Source organism: Saccostrea echinata, unplaced genomic scaffold (genome assembly GCF_033153115.1).
Source record: "Saccostrea echinata isolate AGI-Se365-2 ecotype Australia unplaced genomic scaffold, CSIRO_AGI_Sech_v1 ptg000020l, whole genome shotgun sequence".
In the NCBI taxonomy this organism is placed as follows: Eukaryota; Metazoa; Mollusca; class Bivalvia; order Ostreida; family Ostreidae; genus Saccostrea; species Saccostrea echinata.
In genome coordinates, this window is record NW_026889769.1 from 6,151,618 (window position 1) to 6,169,666 (window position 18,049).

General features: G+C 32.9%; 2 protein-coding genes and 1 long non-coding RNA gene across 3 annotated transcripts; 2 read left to right on the top strand and 1 right to left on the bottom strand.

Annotated features, from left to right (window-relative positions):
- Positions 1-403: 403 nt before the first annotated feature.
- On the bottom strand, positions 404-5,543 carry LOC133190119 (nucleoporin NUP42-like). The gene is made up of 9 exons (XM_061325594.1): positions 5,435-5,543; positions 5,037-5,196; positions 3,023-3,117; positions 2,677-2,753; positions 2,392-2,478; positions 2,142-2,179; positions 1,740-1,756; positions 1,411-1,506; positions 404-1,308 (listed from the first exon to the last, which is right to left on the bottom strand). Exons 1-9 carry the CDS (start codon positions 5,517-5,519, stop codon positions 701-703), a joined length of 1,263 nt encoding a protein of 420 aa, XP_061181578.1. The 5' UTR covers positions 5,520-5,543; the 3' UTR covers positions 404-700.
- A 307-nt stretch (positions 5,544-5,850) lies between these two features.
- LOC133190120 (BTB/POZ domain-containing protein 6-like) lies at positions 5,851-10,977 on the top strand. Its single transcript, XM_061325595.1, has 3 exons — positions 5,851-5,931; positions 7,678-7,932; positions 9,059-10,977. Exons 2-3 carry the CDS (start codon positions 7,691-7,693, stop codon positions 10,185-10,187), a joined length of 1,371 nt encoding a protein of 456 aa, XP_061181579.1. The 5' UTR covers positions 5,851-5,931; positions 7,678-7,690; the 3' UTR covers positions 10,188-10,977.
- Positions 10,978-13,395: 2,418 nt separating this feature from the next.
- Positions 13,396-14,305, top strand: LOC133190121 (uncharacterized). Its single transcript, XR_009721567.1, has 3 exons — positions 13,396-13,690; positions 13,916-14,003; positions 14,201-14,305. It is a non-coding gene; the product is annotated as an uncharacterized LOC133190121 (long non-coding RNA).
- The last annotated feature ends 3,744 nt before the right edge of the window (positions 14,306-18,049 follow it).

Here is an 18,049-nt window from a genome sequence, read left to right on the forward strand (position 1 = left end):
TCGGTTATAAGATGTAATCCATTAGTTTATGCAATTTGCATGAAGTGGGGTAAATTTGTTACATAGATTTGTAGTGACCAGGCTGGGGATAATACCTGGTCAGTAAATTTTATAACCTGCTTGGCTTTGCCTCACCAGGTATAAAATTTACAAACCAGGTATCATCCTCTATACTCGGTCACTACAAAACTATGTATCTAATAGCACTAACTGGAGTACAAAAATTTAGATATTTCATATATCCTGATGCTTGATATATGTACTTGCATCAGTTGTCAGGAACAACTAACACAGATTTGCCATTTTAGTACAATTTCATTAATATTTTGGACTTTCATTAGGCAGTGTTAAACTTGCATTGCATCAACCTGGCAATAGCTCCATATGAAATAGGACACTGATATAGATAACACATAGCTTTATTTTAATCATTGTCTAGAAATCAAGAAAATCAACTGTCAGACTATCCAGTAAATGGTTTTCAGTTTTGCATGATCATTCTTTTTTTTTATTACAGAGCATTTTGAATTCACTGAAATAAAGCTAAGCATGATAAGCCATACAAAATCATAATGCACATTTTAAAGTATCTACTTATTGTGCTTTTACTTGGAATGACATTAGCTGTTCTTTAAGAAGAAAATTTTTTGAAATGAAATTTTCTATACATGCAAAATTTTGCAAGCAGTAAATAAAGAAATTAAAAACACAGTTCTTTTGGGGGTGGTTTTGTTGGAATCTTTCCAAGAGTAAAATGTGTAGCCTGAAATTCTGCTAACTCCTCAGCAGTCAATTTATCCATAGGAGTGTAGATACTAGACTCCATGGACACTTGTTGTGGACTGTGGAAAGAAGCACTAGCACCTGTATTATGTCCTATTGTCTGATTAGAGGTTCCTCCAAATACATTTGTTCCTTGGCTCTGGAATCCACTGGATGATGCACTGGCCGAGGAATTTGTTGCACTGTTATCAAATATACTTGGAGTTTTCGTGGAGTTATTTCCAAATGGTGTGGGTGTCACACTGGAATTTCCAAATGAAATAGGACTTGGAAAAGCAGATGGTTGTGCTCCAAAGGAAGATGTGCCAAATCCACCAACACCAAAGCTCCCAGATGAGGCAGGATTTGCTCCAAAGCCTGTACTTGAACCAAAGTCTCCAGATGTTTTTGCTCCAAAAGCACCAGCTGATCCAAAGACCCCATTTGACTCAGAGCTTGCACCAAAACCTCCTGCTGACCCTGAAGACCCAAATCCTTGTGTTCCAGATGCTCCAAAGGTTCCAGAGGCTCCAAAGCCTGTGGCCCCTATCAAAATTTGAATACCCATAATAAAAAATAATCAGAAAATACATTTACCAGTAAAATCAACAGGGCATAAAGTTGATCTTTCTACTTATAAAACCTTACCAAAGGACCCTCGGCTTGAGTCACTTCCAAAAGATGCAGATTGAAAAGAATTTTCACTTGGGGTTGGATTACTGAATAATGACACTGTATTATGTGCTACAAAGTAAAATGTAATTAATCATCTGATTTAGGTAAAAAGACTTAAAAATAAGATTAATGACATACTTTCATAAACATTAAAACCTTCATCAGAGAATATTCATGCAATTTAAATTTGAAATATTTTTTTTCAGATCTTCATAACGTCCATCATAATGGTCTCAACAGATTGGCATATTGTAAATTAAAATATCTTAGAAAGATATTTTTAAATAAAAATGTTAACTTACTAGAACTATTTCCAGACCTGCAGTGAAGAAAATAAATATAAGTGCATTATTTGTAATAAAATAAGCAACCAAAGGGCCTTGACAGTTACCAGAGTATCTGGAGCAATTCTACATTATCTCAAAGACACAAACCAGTTTTACATAACACACAAGTTCCTCATTCTGCTTTTCTACAAATTCATGCTCCACACACAAAAAAAAGTCAATTTAAAAAAATTCAGATTTAAAAAATTTTATGCACAATGGATAGTAATCATTTCAGTGAATCAAGTAAGATATTTTCTCTGGTACTCTGGCTATTTTATGGCAAGTTCCATTTTTTTCTATAGCTGTCACATTATGTGTGAATACATGTTTTCTACTTAAAATATTCTTTTTCTTATACAAAGATTTCAAACTCACCTGTGTTTTCGTAATCGATAGTCATCAATCAGTGATAGCTACAAAATACACAGTAATGACTTAATCAACATACAACCTATGTGATGAATGCAACAGAATATAGATATTCTTGCACATTTCAACTTGCTAAAATTTTCCTTGCTGCTTATAGATGTCAAAAAGTAAATAAAATGAATTGGATTGTATACAGACTTGTTTCAGCAAAGATTCTACTATTAAAAAATTGTAAAATACGATGTAAAAAACATACCATTTTCTGCTTTATACGCATTGGAGGGTTTGCAAGCATTTGCCGCTTTTTATTGACCTCATTCTGCAGATTTTGAACATAGTCTATCTACAATATATAATATTAAAATATATCAAAATCTACAATATACAATATTATAAAATATTGAAAGTTTTCATTATCAAGTTTAACTTTGATGTTAGATGAATTATTTTCATTACCAGCAATATTTCAAAGGTATGTATCAATGGAAAACAATTATATTCTCTTGAATAAGTGTCTTTGAGGAAATTTATATTTACTTACATATCCTTGAAAATTATTTGATTTTTGAGCTTCATAAGCAAGATGTCTCAACTCCTCTGGTGAAGTGTCCTCAAAATCTGAAAAAATATAAGTACAGTTGTACTTCGATATATTGAAATCTTGAATGCCATGGCTGTGTCGAAGTCATTTGGATGTCCCAACAACTTTTTATCTGTGTACTTGATTTTACCCTCAATAAATCAAACCCTTGGATATATCAAAGTTTTTCACCAGTCCCCTTGAGTTCCAGGTTTGCCTGTGTATCTTTATCTTCAGTGTTAAATAAATACTAACAATTTACTTCTCATCTCCTACTTAACATAGATTGAGAGATAAATACTGATACCTGGCACACAGGGACCATCTTTTTCGAATCCAATGCATGAAAATGGCCACATTTTTGTCTTCTCCAATTCTTTAACCTCTGATATTAATGTGTTTCTAAGGTAAACAAATTAATACTATACTTAATTTTTTATGTCAAATGAACACAAATAGAATAAGTCCAAACAATTAAAGAAAAGTATTGGAAAAGTGAAAGTATAAAGTAAAATTGTATCATCTGTGAAATTAAAACCTTTGACAAAGACAAGAGGTCCAAGGGCCTTAACGGTCACCTGAGTATGATGTAACTCTGTAAAGGATCCATAGATTGAATATAAAATAAAACAAAATAAGCTGATAAATGAAGCTATGTTGCCCAAAAGCAAGAGAAATAGGATGATCAGGGATCAGAAAAATAGGATCTAATTTAGTGCTCAGTAAAACAATAACAACAAACAAAACAATAATTCTTGAGCACTATTAGTAAACCCATCTCATTCCCTCTCACCTCACACTGGTCTCTCTTACTCTTAGAAATACATTTAATGTATAAAGATAAGGTATTTTTGTCCCGTTTTTATTTATCTATTCTTTAAAAGTTTACTTGACCATTAAAAACTATGAAAGTACTTTTAGTATTAAACAATATAATTTTTTTTGTTGAATTCTGTTATGCAATTGACCTTTCAATTACATTATTTTCAGTGATTAGTTATCATTGGTGAATAGCAAAGGTGAATAACTTCTTTCAGTTGAATAGAAATTATTAAATTGACCAAGTGGTGCAAAATTTCAAAATTCTGGTAAAAATACCCTTGCTTATTACAACTTTATATTCTGTGTTTGCCTCCTAGATGCCCAGGAGCAGAGAAGAAGATTTTCAAAGAAATAGTGCATTTTTACTATAGATTCAACATAGCCCAACTTTAACACCAGACCCCTGACCAAGGGGTCAAGAAATTAATAATTTTGGAAGAGGCACCCTTGCTCATCATAATTATGCACTTAATATATTTGCTAAATACCCATGGGCACAGAAGAAGATTTACAAAGAAATAATGACCCAGGGGTTATAAATTTAAAAATTTTTGAAAAGGAATTCTTGCTCATCATAACCATGCAATTTGTTTATCTGCTAAATACAAATGAGCAGAGAAGAAAATTTTCAAAAGAATTTATGCAATTTCACTTTGTAGTTAATAGAGCCCCTCCCCGCTCCTCCTGAAGAACCCCTGACCCCTGGGCCACAAATTTCCCAATTTTTGGAAAATGCATTCTTGATCATAACTATGCACTTGGTTTGTTTGCTTAATACCCAGGAGCATAGAGGAAGATTTTCAGAGAAATAATGTTCTTTCACTATATCATCAATAGAGCACCCTCTCCTTCGCACAGAACCCATGACTCTGGGGCCACAAATTTCACAGAATTTTGGCAGAAGCACTCTTGATCATTATAACCATGCACTTAGTTTATCTGCTAAATACCCAGGAGCAGAGAAGAATTTCTATGAATTAATGCATTTTCACTATATAATCAATACTAGAACCCCACCTTAACACCAGAATCCCTGACCCAGGGGGTTACAACAATGCCCAAGCAAAGAGAAAATTCAGACTACTGCACAATTTTTTTCTTCAGAAAACCTTGATACCCACAATGCAACACAAATAGACTGTTTTTCCATAACCATGGTACTGCCCTTTATCTTATTTTCACAATATTCAAAAAAAAAAGTTCACAATTAATAAAAGTAACTCACCTTGCTTGAATGAAATTGCAGATAGATAGTAGATTAAACTCTTTGTTAGATATTGCCCTTTTTAGAAACAGTTACACTTCAAAAATGCAACTACAATACGATGTCATGTGACATCAGTCTAAGACCCTCCAAAAGTCTTCTGCGATTTGAAGAGGTGGATCTATGTGAAAAGGTATCCAGTAATAAATACACAACTGCACTCACCCCAATGGTCAAACCATCAACATATTAGTAACTTAGTAATTATAATGTGTTAACAATGGGCAACATTTACATTAGGTCATTAGGAGAAGTCTGCTGGGATACGGGTTTGTTTTGTGTTCTTTGTTGATCATTAGCTGTCCACTTGTATGGATTTGGTCCCGCCCCACCTCCAAACCTTGATCCACTGCCTCCACCTCCAAAGAGCTGTCTCTGTGCAGAATATGCATAACCTAAATAAATAAACTAACAGTAACTTGTTATTCTGAAATCCCTGCAGGGGGATTGCCTCGATCCCTGGCTTTCTAACTTTTTAAACTATTAGATATAGGGAAAATGAACATCTAAGCCAAGGTAGCAAATTTTTTATGCTTTGATTCCCCCTTTGGTGGTCAAAAAGAGATCATGATGAACCCCTTTGATCTATGGACAATATTTTGTTTTCTGTGAGTCGTTTTAACTTCAACTTGCCTGCGTTTCCTCCTCGTGGATGTTCAAATTTACAGCTATCACCAAACCTACAGTATCCTTGCATAAAAAATTTGCAGACTACCATGATAGTGTATTCAGTTATTCAGTGTTTTCATTTCACAACCGGATGTTAACATTGCTTTCAAGAACGTTCCGTAGTGCTGTAACTTGTAAGTAAAATGTTTTAATAGATTAAAAATTCTCATGAGCATTTTTTGTGAATGTGCCTATAAGTACAAAAATATTGGTTCATAATATCAAAGACCGTAGACATTTGATAGTATTGTTTTTTTCTCTGTTTTTACATTTTCACAATTCGGAAATCGGTAATAGGTTTTAAATTTAGCATTATTTATTTACGTCCGGTCCTATTTCGCAGATGACAAAAACCCTGATAAATTTCAACGGCCAATTCTATTTCAATGGTAGAATATTAAAATTGATTTTTAAAGAAAGCATTTTGACTTCACTACTGACAATTCGAATTTCTTCATCTGGTAGGTAACTTTATATGTAACTGAGTTTTAAGTTAACATGCACTTACTGGCCTGAGGCTGAAAATGAGTCATGTATCAACAATGTCAACAATGAGAACGAAATATAAACATGTGCAAACATATGTCTGATCAGAATCATTTATTATAAACGATTAGACAAACTGGTAGGGGCTGTTTGATATCTACAAGTATTGTGAAGTAAGTCAGCTTTCTATTCCACAAGAAATAATCATGGTAATACAAAGACTCTTTTGTTTAAAAGAGGTCTGTGTTCTAGTGGGGGTGGAGGTCCAAGGTAATTTTTGTGTCACCTGCAGTGCAGAGCGACACTTATGGATCACTTTACCTGTTGTCTGTCCGGCTGTCACACCTTATATCTCTAGAACTGTAAGAGCTAGGTATGGATTTGATTATTTTGCATATATAGTTTGGCATTATGGCTTTTGTAAAATACCATGGTTACCGACCTCATGACACTTAAACAAGACCTTTGCCCTTTTTATCAAAATAGTTCATGGTGCTGATGTACAGCTTATTTTTACATTTAAGAGGCAAGTCTATGCTATTTAGCATGTGCACCATTTGTCATAATACATATTAATGAAAAATACTAGTGTTACAGTCCATTCGACCTTGACCTTTGTCCTACTTTGCAAAAATACAGAATAATTTCATTGGTGAAGAGATTCTAGTGTCATGTAATTAATATTAAGTGATTCATTTACAAGAATAAGCAAAGTTGGCAATAGTCAGCCATGGATTTGTGGAAATGGAATGGACACAAAACATGGCTTGCGACTATGGCCTCGCAGAAGATGCTATATTTTCCAGGAGTATGACTGAAATAGTGTAATGAAGAAAGAAAAAAGTGAACCTTATTAGACATGCATTTGACTTGTCTTTGTCTTGTATGTAGGTAAGACTCATTGTTACACCTGTAAAAGTTGTTTTCTATATAATTCTATACTTAGACTTTTTTAGTCTTAAAAAAGTCTAACATTTCCAATGTTTTACTGAGCGGTCATAAAAAAATCGATGTTTGACCGCAGAGTGAGATATAAGACCTGTCGATTAGATGTTGGACCGCTTACGTCACAGTGTGGGTGGGGTCAGCTGTATCTTATTTGCATTTGATGGAGTTCAACAGAACTTAACGGAATTGACCAAGTTTAAACTGCAGTGTGGGTAAACAAAATTTACATCATGTTATGTCAAAATAAAAAGTAAAAGGTATAACAAAATATTTATTGACTGTGTTCTCGGGCAAAATGCATTTTGTCGACCCCTCGAACCAAACTGTTTGCCTTCAGCCTAACGACCTCAAGCAAACAGTTTGGTTCTTGGGTCCGACAAAATGCATGTTGCCTTTGAACCCAGTCAATAAATGTATATTATTGACCAACTGCATTAACCGCCTGAGAGACATAATTTCTGCTATTCTACAAATTTGCTTGTTTTTGCACTAATTAAAAATTTACAATAATAAATGTCACAAATCAACTGACTGTACCGAAAAATTGTCTTTTGAATAACTTGCCAGCTGCAAGATAAAGGACGTTACAACTTATATGGTTTTACATATGTTATGAAAATAATTTTTAAAAACGGTACCCAGTAATTATTTTCTCAGGCCAGTAGCACTTTTGCAGGGCTTATAACTTTCATTAGCAATCAGCCCTGCATGTCTAGCTAATTTTACGGTCAGCTTCAAACACTGGTTTATTGCCGATATATTTTGTTATGTAGGTTAATAAGCAGTATGGACAGGGAATGGCAGCTAGGAAAGACTCTTGCCGAGTGTAACAACTACATGCTTGATAACCAGATAGACTGTGATGTGACCTTCAGAGTGGGGGAGAGTAGAGAGATGATCAGGGCACACAAGTATGTACTGGGAAGTCGCAGTGCAGTATTCTATGCTATGCTATACGGACCTTTAGCTGAGAAGGAGGACATCTTTATCACAGATATGGAACCTCATACGTTCAAGAGTCTTCTCAAGTATATAAATAATTCAAGTTCATACTTATTTTCTTTTTTTATTTTAACAAATAAAAATCAACATAAAATTCATCAAAAAGAAGTCAAAATGACTTATTATTCAAATCTGATCCTAGCATTGTGCTTTTGACAAAGAGTGCTTGGAGCAGATTTGAATATAATCTTCAAAAGGACATTTTCACATTTATTGAAAATTTGTAGCCTTGTTGTGAGAGTTTTCTTAAATCCTTTTAATGTACACATACTACAATATAAGCACTAACCCCCTGCTTATTCTGTGGTAGGGGCTTTCATTGGCATAAACATTATTCCAAATGTGTACAAATAAGTAGATCAACAAAATTTGCTTTGATGAAAAAAACACAGATTTGAAGTTAATATTTTCTAAAATTTTTGGTATAATCACTGAGAATATCATGACTTAAATGTTACTAGAACATTTCAGTCCAATATATTATAAGCATGTTTGGAAACTTCTTTTATCTGAAAATTATTAAAACTACAATTTTTGGGACACGTTCGATTAACACATATCCTTGCACTTTCACAAAGTAAAATATATCCTTAATATTTAAGAAAAGTAGAAAATTTGTGTTGCATTAGTGAAAAATATTAAAACTATAATCCATAAAATAAGAGTAGAAATGGGAGAAAGCAAAACCAATACACCAGTGTTATCATTTCGTGTTCAGAGATGTGTGCAGAGTTAACAAATTGAACACACCTGAGGCCTGTTCAACAGAGCGAATGTTTGCGAGTGCTCGCCAAAATTCCTTTTCCCTCCAACAGAAATGTTCGCGAGCGCTCGCTCTGTTGAACTGGCCTCTGGTAAAATGTAAACATTAACAATAACAGAGCTCTTGCTTATGTTCACAAACACAGGTGTTTGGTGTTAATAATGTTATGAAGAATATTGTGGTCACTGAATTTTAATGCAAGTTCAATTCATTAAAATAAATTTAATATATTAATTGAATGAAAATAGGAATTTAAAATTGTAAACAAAACAACAATGAAACCACATTCAGGCCCATGTCCTGGTCCCTTTATGGTCCACAGGCATATCGTTCAAAATTTGTATCAAGCATTGTTAAGCCATATATTTTTTAACAAAATGTGATTTCAGGTATATCTATACAGATGATGTTACCTTATCAGGAGATGATGTTCTCGCTGTAATGCATGCTGCAAACAAATATGCCATGGTGGGACTGGAAGACAAATGTGTCAACTTTCTCATGCAGAATCTCACAGCAGAAAATGTCTGTTCTGTCCTGGAGAGTGCTCATTGCTTCAATAAGGAATCAGTAAGGAGTCATTGTGTAGAATTTATAAAGGACACTCCAGGGGCATTTGAAGCTGAAAACTTCCTCTCTCTGTGTAGTGAATGTCTTCGCAAAGTCCTTCTGTTGGATGATTTGGTGATGAATGAGGAAGAGATTTTCCATCGAGTGATGGACTGGGCTTCAGTGCAGTGTCGGAATTCACAGTTAGAGGATAGTGGCCTAAACAAAAGAAATGCTCTTGGAAGCTGCCTATATTGTATTAGGTTCCCCATCATGAATATGCATTTCTTTAATGAGACAGTGTGCAAGTCTGACATTTTGTCTGAGAGAGAAATACAAGATGTGACACGACAAATGGCAGAGGTTAAAATTTGTCAGACCAAGTTTTGTGTCAGAAAACGCCGAGGAACAGACCAGTACATCTGCAAACGGTTCTCCTATGACAGAATTGATGTAAAATGGGGCCGTAAGACAGGGAGGATAGACTTTTATGTTGATGTCCAAATAATACTGACAGGGCTTTTATTGTATGGAGGGCATGGGGCTGGTCTGGGTACACTTGATGTTTACGCAGCATTGGAAGACTGTGATCATGATAGAGTGTTAACAGATGTGACAAAACAAGTCAAAATTGAACCAGAAAAAACTATTTTTAAATTGAAATTCCCTAATTCAATTAAATTAGAGCCAGATGTTCGATACTCTGTGTTTGTACAGAAGAATGGCTGGGATAGTCATTGGGGGGATGCAGGAATGGCCAGTGTTGTGACACAGAATGTTAATTTCTACTTTTTGACTACATACAAATCGGAACAAACAAACAGAGCACGGGGTCTTATTCCAGGATTGTTGTTCACAAAGGGTTACCCCTTGGACCATGAAGAACCATTGGGGGTTAAAAGAAAGCATGATGACTCTGCACATTTCAATAACTGTAAAAATTCTGCTGCCAATAAGCCAGTTATATAAAATTTTCTTTTTTTTTCATGTTTCATGTCCAGCTGTGATGAAGAAGAGGTCCATGGGCCTTTAAGGTCACCTGAGTAAAGTTAAAGTCCTTATAATTTTTTATAAATTACATTGTAAAAATAGCTCACTTTTTATCTTTGACAAATTAAAGGAATTTTTATTTATTTATGAAAGTTTTGATTTGGGAGTGTAATTGCTGAGTAGAATGTGCAAGCAACAAGATACTTAATTAATCTCGCAAGTAAATGCAACACGGATTGAACATAAATCTACATACCTGTATTGTATATGAAATTTACAATCTTAAATGTGTAAAATATTTTTGCAGGATACTCAGGCGACTTTTTAAGTCCCTGGGCCTTTTTTGAGAATGAGAAACATGAAGTTATATAAAAGGCAAAGTTTTCATAGTACCATATGTATTTTTGTTCAAAAACATGTACGATATTATTTATCATAACCAAGTGTTAATTTGCTTACTCTTGCAAGTACTAGGTATGAAAGTTGGACACTTGATCAGCTTGGATAGTGAAAATGGTACTGTTTGCAAATCTTATTTCTTGCCTTTGTTTTTCTACTGCCTTTTATTTATACTGCCAGAATCATTAATTTCCAGACCTTATTATTTAAGATATGAAGTTATCATTTTTCTTGTTTTAGTTGTTTTATATTTTTATTTGTTTTCGTTTACGATTGTGATGTGTTCTAGGAAAAAGTGTTGTTTAGAATTTCATTAGAATACAGTATATCAAGTTTTTTCTGTGTATCACATTTGTTTTGCAAAAATATTCCAAAACACAGTTATTTTTTATTTGCTTTAATAATCCTTTTTTTGCATTTTTCAAAGCAGTTCAGTAAAATTATCATTGTCATCTATATGGTTCACGATTGGTGACAATTTATGTGAATCAATTTTTTGCAGTCTTAAAATGCCCGCAAAGAAAGCGAATATTAGATTATAGCGAAAATGTGTTAGTGGTAAGTCCTACACACAATCCAGGTTAATCCCTGCAAGTTAAGTGAGGACAGTAGTTTTAGTAAAATGTGTCACCAATGTTTTGGTTAAAAATTGATAGTCCCAGATTTTATGCTTATTTTGTGTACTGGTAGAATGTGTTTTTCAAAGGAATTTAAATTTAAAGCTGTGAAGAGCTATTTGCTGATTATTTAAATGTTTTCCTTATGTTCCCAAATAAAGGCATTAATTCATAGAATCGACAATTTTGACTTGTATTAATGATTTATTGATGTACAATTTCCTTCTATGAATTAAGAAATGCTCTAAAAATAGTTACCAATATGTTCTGAAAATCCCACTATGACATCAAGGGAATAAATTTTTGTTCAGTTTTATTTATTGTTCTTGTATATTAAACCTAAACCTCAATTACAATTTGTATATATTTAGAAATAAGACCTGCCTTATCAAAAAAATTGACATATCAGACTATTGTGAATACTAGGATACAGATTTATTACATACAAGTACAGTGGCTTCCATTTTATCGGATAGCGGTTTAACGAATATTTCGGCTATTTCAATATAATATCAGAGCACAAAACCATTTCTTATATATTTATAAATAATTTCACCTGATATTCTGATGAAAAAATAGTGGAATTTCGTTTTATCCAATACAAAAATTTGGACTATCATAGTGTTTTTTGATAATCAGCACCTTGTTCACACCTCCACAGAGCTCGACATTAACGCTTTTCCGGTACCAGCGAAAAAAAATTACGGACAAGTGAATATTGCTGGGCACTTGTCCGATTGGACAAGTGCATTTTAATATAAAGAAGTCTTCAAATAATAAAAAGAACGACTATTGAAAGTTCATCGGTAAAGACGTAAGCAGTACATAAAAAAACGAACTTCGATCCCGATATGGATCGCTATATAATTGAGTTCACACTCGATCAGGATCGAAGTTCACTAATTGCATCCCAGGTAGCACAAAACATTTTCAAAACATTTTATTGCAGTTATAAAAATGTTTTTTCAAAACATTTCAGAGTAAACATTTTTAAAATGTTTTAAAAACATTTTTCTTTCCCATTGTAACATTTTAAAAACATTTTTGAAAATGTTTTTAAAAGGTTAAAGTAAAATCTTTAAGGAACATTTCTAGAAAATGTTTTTGAAATGTTTTAAAAATGATTCCAAAGGTATGTCTTCTTTACATATATCAAACAGTTTCTTATTACGTTATAATAATGTTTTTAAAACCTGAAATAAAACATTCCTCTTCTACATATATGAAACATAGTAATGTTACGTTTTCAAAACATTTCGAAAGAACGTTGTCAAAATGTTTTTAAAACATTCTCAATATTGCTTAGAGTTTAATATTTAAATGTTTCAGTGTTGGTCGTGAAAATGTTTTTAAAACATTGAACAAAACGTTTTCTCCTCCTACAACTGAAACATTTTATTTATAATTTATGCAACATTCTATAGAAACTTTTTCAAAATGTTTTCAAAAAGGTTAAAGTAAAATCTTTAAGGAACATTTCTAGAAAATGTTTTTGAAACGTTTTAAAAATGATTCCAAAGGTATTCTTGTTTGCATATATTAAACAGTTTCTTATAACGTTATAAAAATGTTTTTAAAACCTGAAATAAAACATTCCTCTTCTACATATATGAAACATAGTAATGTTACGTTTTCAAAACATTTCGAAAGAACGTTGTCAAAATGTTTTTAAAACATTCTTAATATTGCTTAGAGTTTAATATTTAAATGTTTCAGTATTGGTCGTGAAAATGTTTTTAAAACATTGACAAAACGTTTTCTCCTCCTACAACTGAAACATTTTATTTATAATTTATGCAACATTCTATAGAAACATTTTCAAAATGTTTTTAAAACATTTATATCATTGTTAATATTAATGATTTGTTTATTTTCAAAGTATGTTGTAAAAATGTTTTTAGAACATTGACTATAACGTTTATCCTTTTAAGGACTAAAACATTTTATTTAGCATTGATGCAAAATTTTTTAATGTAATTTCCAAAATGTTTTAAAAATATTCATGACTAACCCAATTTTTTCCCGAGAAAAAATATTATCCCTGTATTTTTCTTTCTTTTTTCAAAAATTCTTATTGAGTTGACAGACATGTAATCAATACAAAGTTCACTGAATAAAGTAAAGATACTTTAATTTAAAAAAAAGAAAAAATAATAAGCAAACAGTTTACAATAATTAACACAGCCTGATTTTTGACGTCGATCTTGTCTGTTTGCATCATATTTCTTAAACTCCAAGACAGCAGATTAGGAGTGGCTACACTGGTCAGTTTCAGTGTCATGATAACCTTGTTATGCAATTCTCCTGCTGGGCAGCGCGTTAGAGAGTATAGTGGTTTGCAGCTTATCTACGCCAAAATTTGAATTCTGGTAAACAGGATGTGTGCGTTTTCTTGTTGCTGATTTTCAAACAAGATTTTTGCATCATATAAGCCAGAATTAGCGCTGGATTATTAACACCTGCTTTGTGAGTATAATTTCTTCAGAGATTTCAAAAGATAATTTTTAAAAGTGACTCTTCTGTTACCAGTACATCATTTTATTTCTGAATACATGTATACATATGAGTAGCAGAACAAAGCTATTATGTATTTGAATTTGAATACTTTAGAAAACAACAAATATGCCTCCTTGTCTTATGTTGATCAAAATTCAAAATATCTTATTATTGAAACATGAAATCATATTGCAGTTAGATGACAGTTCCATCAACAGACTTGAATTTCATTCAAATAGCCACGTTTGAAAGAACCGCCTCTAGCTGATAAAGGCATTTTTTTGTACGTAAATATCATTGCTCTTCAATAATATTATTGTGTTTTAGTTATGAACATGCAACAACTCTAATTCTTTTCATTAATGCAAATGGAAAATTTTATGTGATTTTATTATTTAAAAAAATGTTCGTGTACATTTTCATTATTTAAAGATCTGATGTAGACGGATGACTTTAACACTGTTGCCTCTATGTTTACAGATTCTGCTTTACAGAAAAGAGCTTCTTGTTCAATTCTTTCCTAGGACAGACTTCTTGTGAACTTTATTAATGTGTGCGATTCCATTTATATAATAGATCCGCCACTCTGTGGAACCTACACATGTACATGTAGATACATGCTTTTTGGGGGATCGTAAATGATAACAGTGACCTAGGTCTGTTTATTCTTTCTAGTTGGAAGGATTTATGTGATTCTGCTGTTTTGAAATTCAGAGAATGGATTTTTTCCTTTAAAAATACCTGTTGGATTAAAACAGAATAACTCAAAACTTGTACTGGAAATAGAACTAAAATATGTGTTTCATATTAAATAAGGATTTGTATTAAAATTTGTAAAAAGTGAATTCATTCAGATGTGATTAATTAATTAAGCTGGAATGTATGAAAAGCGCTTTGAAAAATCATACAAATGATGTTGATATCATTTAATGAAAACGTTAAGTGACATTTTAGGAAAGAGATGTCATTGCGACATTAGGGTAAAATGTTTTAAAAACGTTTTAAAAACCATACAAAATCACGTGACTAAAACATTTTCAAAAATGTTTTCATAACATTTTAATAAAATGTTCTGATAACATTTGCTGAAACATTATGCTAAAATGTTTTAAAAACGTTTAAAAAACCATACAAAATCACGTGATTAAAACATTTTTGAAAATGTTTTCATAACATTTTAATAAAATGTTCTGATAACATTTGCTGAAACATTATGCTAAAATGTTTTAAAAACGTTTAAAAAACCATACAAAATCACGTGATTAAAACATTTTTGAAAATGTTTTCGTAACATTTTAATAAAATGTTCTGATAACATTTGCTGAAACATTATGCTAAAATGTTTTAAAAACGTTTAAAAAACCATACAAAATCACGTGATTAAAACATTTTTGAAAATGTTTTCGTAACATTTTGAAAATGTTTTAAAAACATTTTAAAAATGTTTTTGTGCTAGCTGGGATACTACTGCAAAGGAGGGCATGAAGTTACGTCGAGTTACGAAGTTTAGGTTCTGTTTGATGTTTGTGAACATTTATGTTGTTGTCAGGATAGAAAGTCTAGATAAAAGTTTGTTTTCATGTGTTTGTTGTATTTATCAATAACATCACGAATGAATCACATGTAATGGACTTTATATTAGTTTTCAAGTTGACAGTATTGTATCTTTATTGAACAAATTTCAGACCAGTGAAGTTGAAGTTCGGACAAGTAAATGTCTTGGTCACTTGCCTGATTGGACAAGTAGGGGAAAAAATTAATGTCGAGCCCTGCTCCATCTTCGTATGTGAAGCCTTTGTTTACAGTTTGACACCAATTACCTTGACTGGCTTGAGTACGACAATGAGGGGATAAGTTACGCCTGGACGCACACAGGCACCTTACCTGTGTCAATAGTGGGCATAGTAAATAGATATGTTTTGATTACAGTTGTGGTGATCAGCTTGGGTTCAATGATGCACTTCTTAATTATGACAGTTATCTGCAATTTTTTCGGCATGAAATTTTAATTATTGAACTGATTAGCTTGTGTATGACAATTTGCTTGGATAATGAAATAACCCTATTCAATCATTTAACTTGGTAAATTGGCTTAATATTTATTCACTTTTCAGTGCAAAATTTATGGTAAAAATCACAAATGGCTCGTTCTATAAAAATACGTCTCAAAATTCATACCAACTTTCTCGACATGGCTCTCAAAATCTCTCTTCAGCAGACAAGAACGAGACTGGTAAACTCACACACAGTATAAAATACGTAACCGTATTAAAGAAACAAATCAAAAGGAAACAATTACATATATTTAATATTTTTGTTTATTTTCAATTTACAATCTATCCAGGGAAAAATAGTTTACGGTTATTAGTCAAGCATTTAGTCTACTTCCTTTTCCAAAATGGCGACCATCGAAGAAGGAATGTAAACATGTGCTGAAGAAAGATGGCAATAACTATCAAAGAATATACTCTATACGTCAATTTATTTGATAAAAAATTTCATATTAAATTCATAAGTAAGTGAAATAAATTATTTTTAGTAAAGTCATTAAGTAAACATGTCAAAAGAAAACAAAAGTGCAAGCTTGAAATTTGCTAGCAACGATGTATTATCAATACATGTAGCTCTATACATCTATCTTTGGACTCGGTATGGAGCAATCGGCTATTCTAATTTTCGGCTATTCGGATAAAACTATGCTGACAACTTGACTATTCGATAAAACGGGAACCACTGTACTGTACTATAATGGTAAACCTGAATTTTCATGGCATTGGTTTGAATATATTTTTATTGTATTAATTTATAATTACAAAGGAATTGGAGACAAGTTCTAAAAACTTGTTACCCCCTCCTCTACATTTATATTACAAGTTTATATTAAGTCACAGTTACACATTCAAATTTAAACTTTACAACTACTCTTTTCCATAGCATTTTATCAGAACTTGCGCAAGAAAAAAAAGTTGTCTGCTTATACAGGTTAACATGTTTAAGAGAAATTATTCAGAATTTGAAGATGACATTTTTAGCTCACCTGAGCCGAAGGCTCAAGTGAGCTTTTCTGATCACATTTTGTCCGTCGTCCGTCCGTCCGTCTGTCCGTCTGTCTGTCTGTCTGTCCGTCCGTCTGTAAACTTTTCACATTTTTGACTTCTTCTCAAGAACCACTGGGCCAATTTTGACCAAACTTGGTACAAAGCATCCTTGGGTGAAGGGGAATTTAAATTGTTAAAATGAAGGGCCAAGTCCCCTCACAAGGGGAGATAATCAAGAGAAGACAAAAATAGGGTGGGGTCATTAAAAAATCTTCTTCTCAAGAACCACAGGGCCAGTAAAGCTGAAACTTATATGGAAGCATCCTGGGGTAGTGTAGATTCTAAATTGTTCAAATCATGACCCCCGGGGGTAGGGCGGGGCCACAATGTGGAATCAATGTTTTACATAGAAATATATAGGAAAAATCTTTAAAAATCTTCTTCTCAAGAACCACTGAGCCAGAAAAGCTGAAACTTATGTGGAAGCATCCTGGGGTAGTGTAGATTCTAAATTGTTCAAATCATGACCCCCGGGGGTAGGGCGGGGCCACAAGAGGGAATCCAAGTTTTACATTGAAATATATAGGAAAAATCTTTAAAAATCTTCTTCTCAAGAACCACTGAGCCAGAAAAGCCGAAACTTATTTGGAAGCATCCTGGGATAGTGTAGATTCTAAATTGTTCAAATCATGACCCCCGGGGATAGGGCGGGGCCACAATAGGGAATCCAAGTTTTACATTGAAATATATAGGAAAAATCTTTAAAAATCTTCTTCTCAAGAACCACTGAGCCAGAAAAGCTGAAACTTATGTGGAAGCATCCTGGGATAGTGTAGATTCTAAATTGTTCAAATCATGACCCCCGGGGGTAGGGCAGGGCCACAATAGGGAATACAAGTTTTGCATTGAAATATATAGGAAAAATCTTTAAAAATCTTCTTCTCAAGAACCACTGAGCCAGAAAAGCTGAAACTTATGTGGAAGCATCCTGGGGTAGTGTAGATTCTAAATTGTAAAAATCATGACCCCCTGGGGTAGGGCGGGGCCACAAGAGGGAATCCAAGTTGTACATTGAAATATATAGGAAAAATCTTTAAAAATCTTCTTCTCAAGAACCACTGAGCCAGAAAAGCCGAAACTTATTTGGAAGCATCCTGGGATAGTGTAGATTGTAAATTGTTCAAATCATGACCCCGGGGGATAGGGCGGGGCCACAATAGGGAATCCAAGTTTTACATTGAAATATATAGGAAAAATCTTTAAAAATCTTCTTCTCAAGAACCACTGAGCC

Bases quoted from the DNA above. Each gene is read 5' to 3' on its own strand.
- LOC133190119 (XM_061325594.1), bottom strand. From the start codon at position 5,519: ATGGTAGTCTGCAAATTTTTTATGCAAGGATACTGTAGGTTTGGTGAT. The intron at 5,197-5,434 runs GCAAGTTGAAGT...TTATTTATTTAG, and splicing joins TCCACGAGGAGGAAACGCAG to GTTATGCATATTCTGCACAG. The intron at 1,309-1,410 runs GTAAGGTTTTAT...AAATTTTGATAG, and splicing joins CTCAAGCCGAGGGTCCTTTG to GGGCCACAGGCTTTGGAGCC.
- LOC133190120 (XM_061325595.1), top strand. From the start codon at position 7,691: ATGGACAGGGAATGGCAGCTAGGAAAGACTCTTGCCGAGTGTAACAAC. The intron at 7,933-9,058 runs GTATATAAATAA...ATGTGATTTCAG, and splicing joins ACGTTCAAGAGTCTTCTCAA to GTATATCTATACAGATGATG.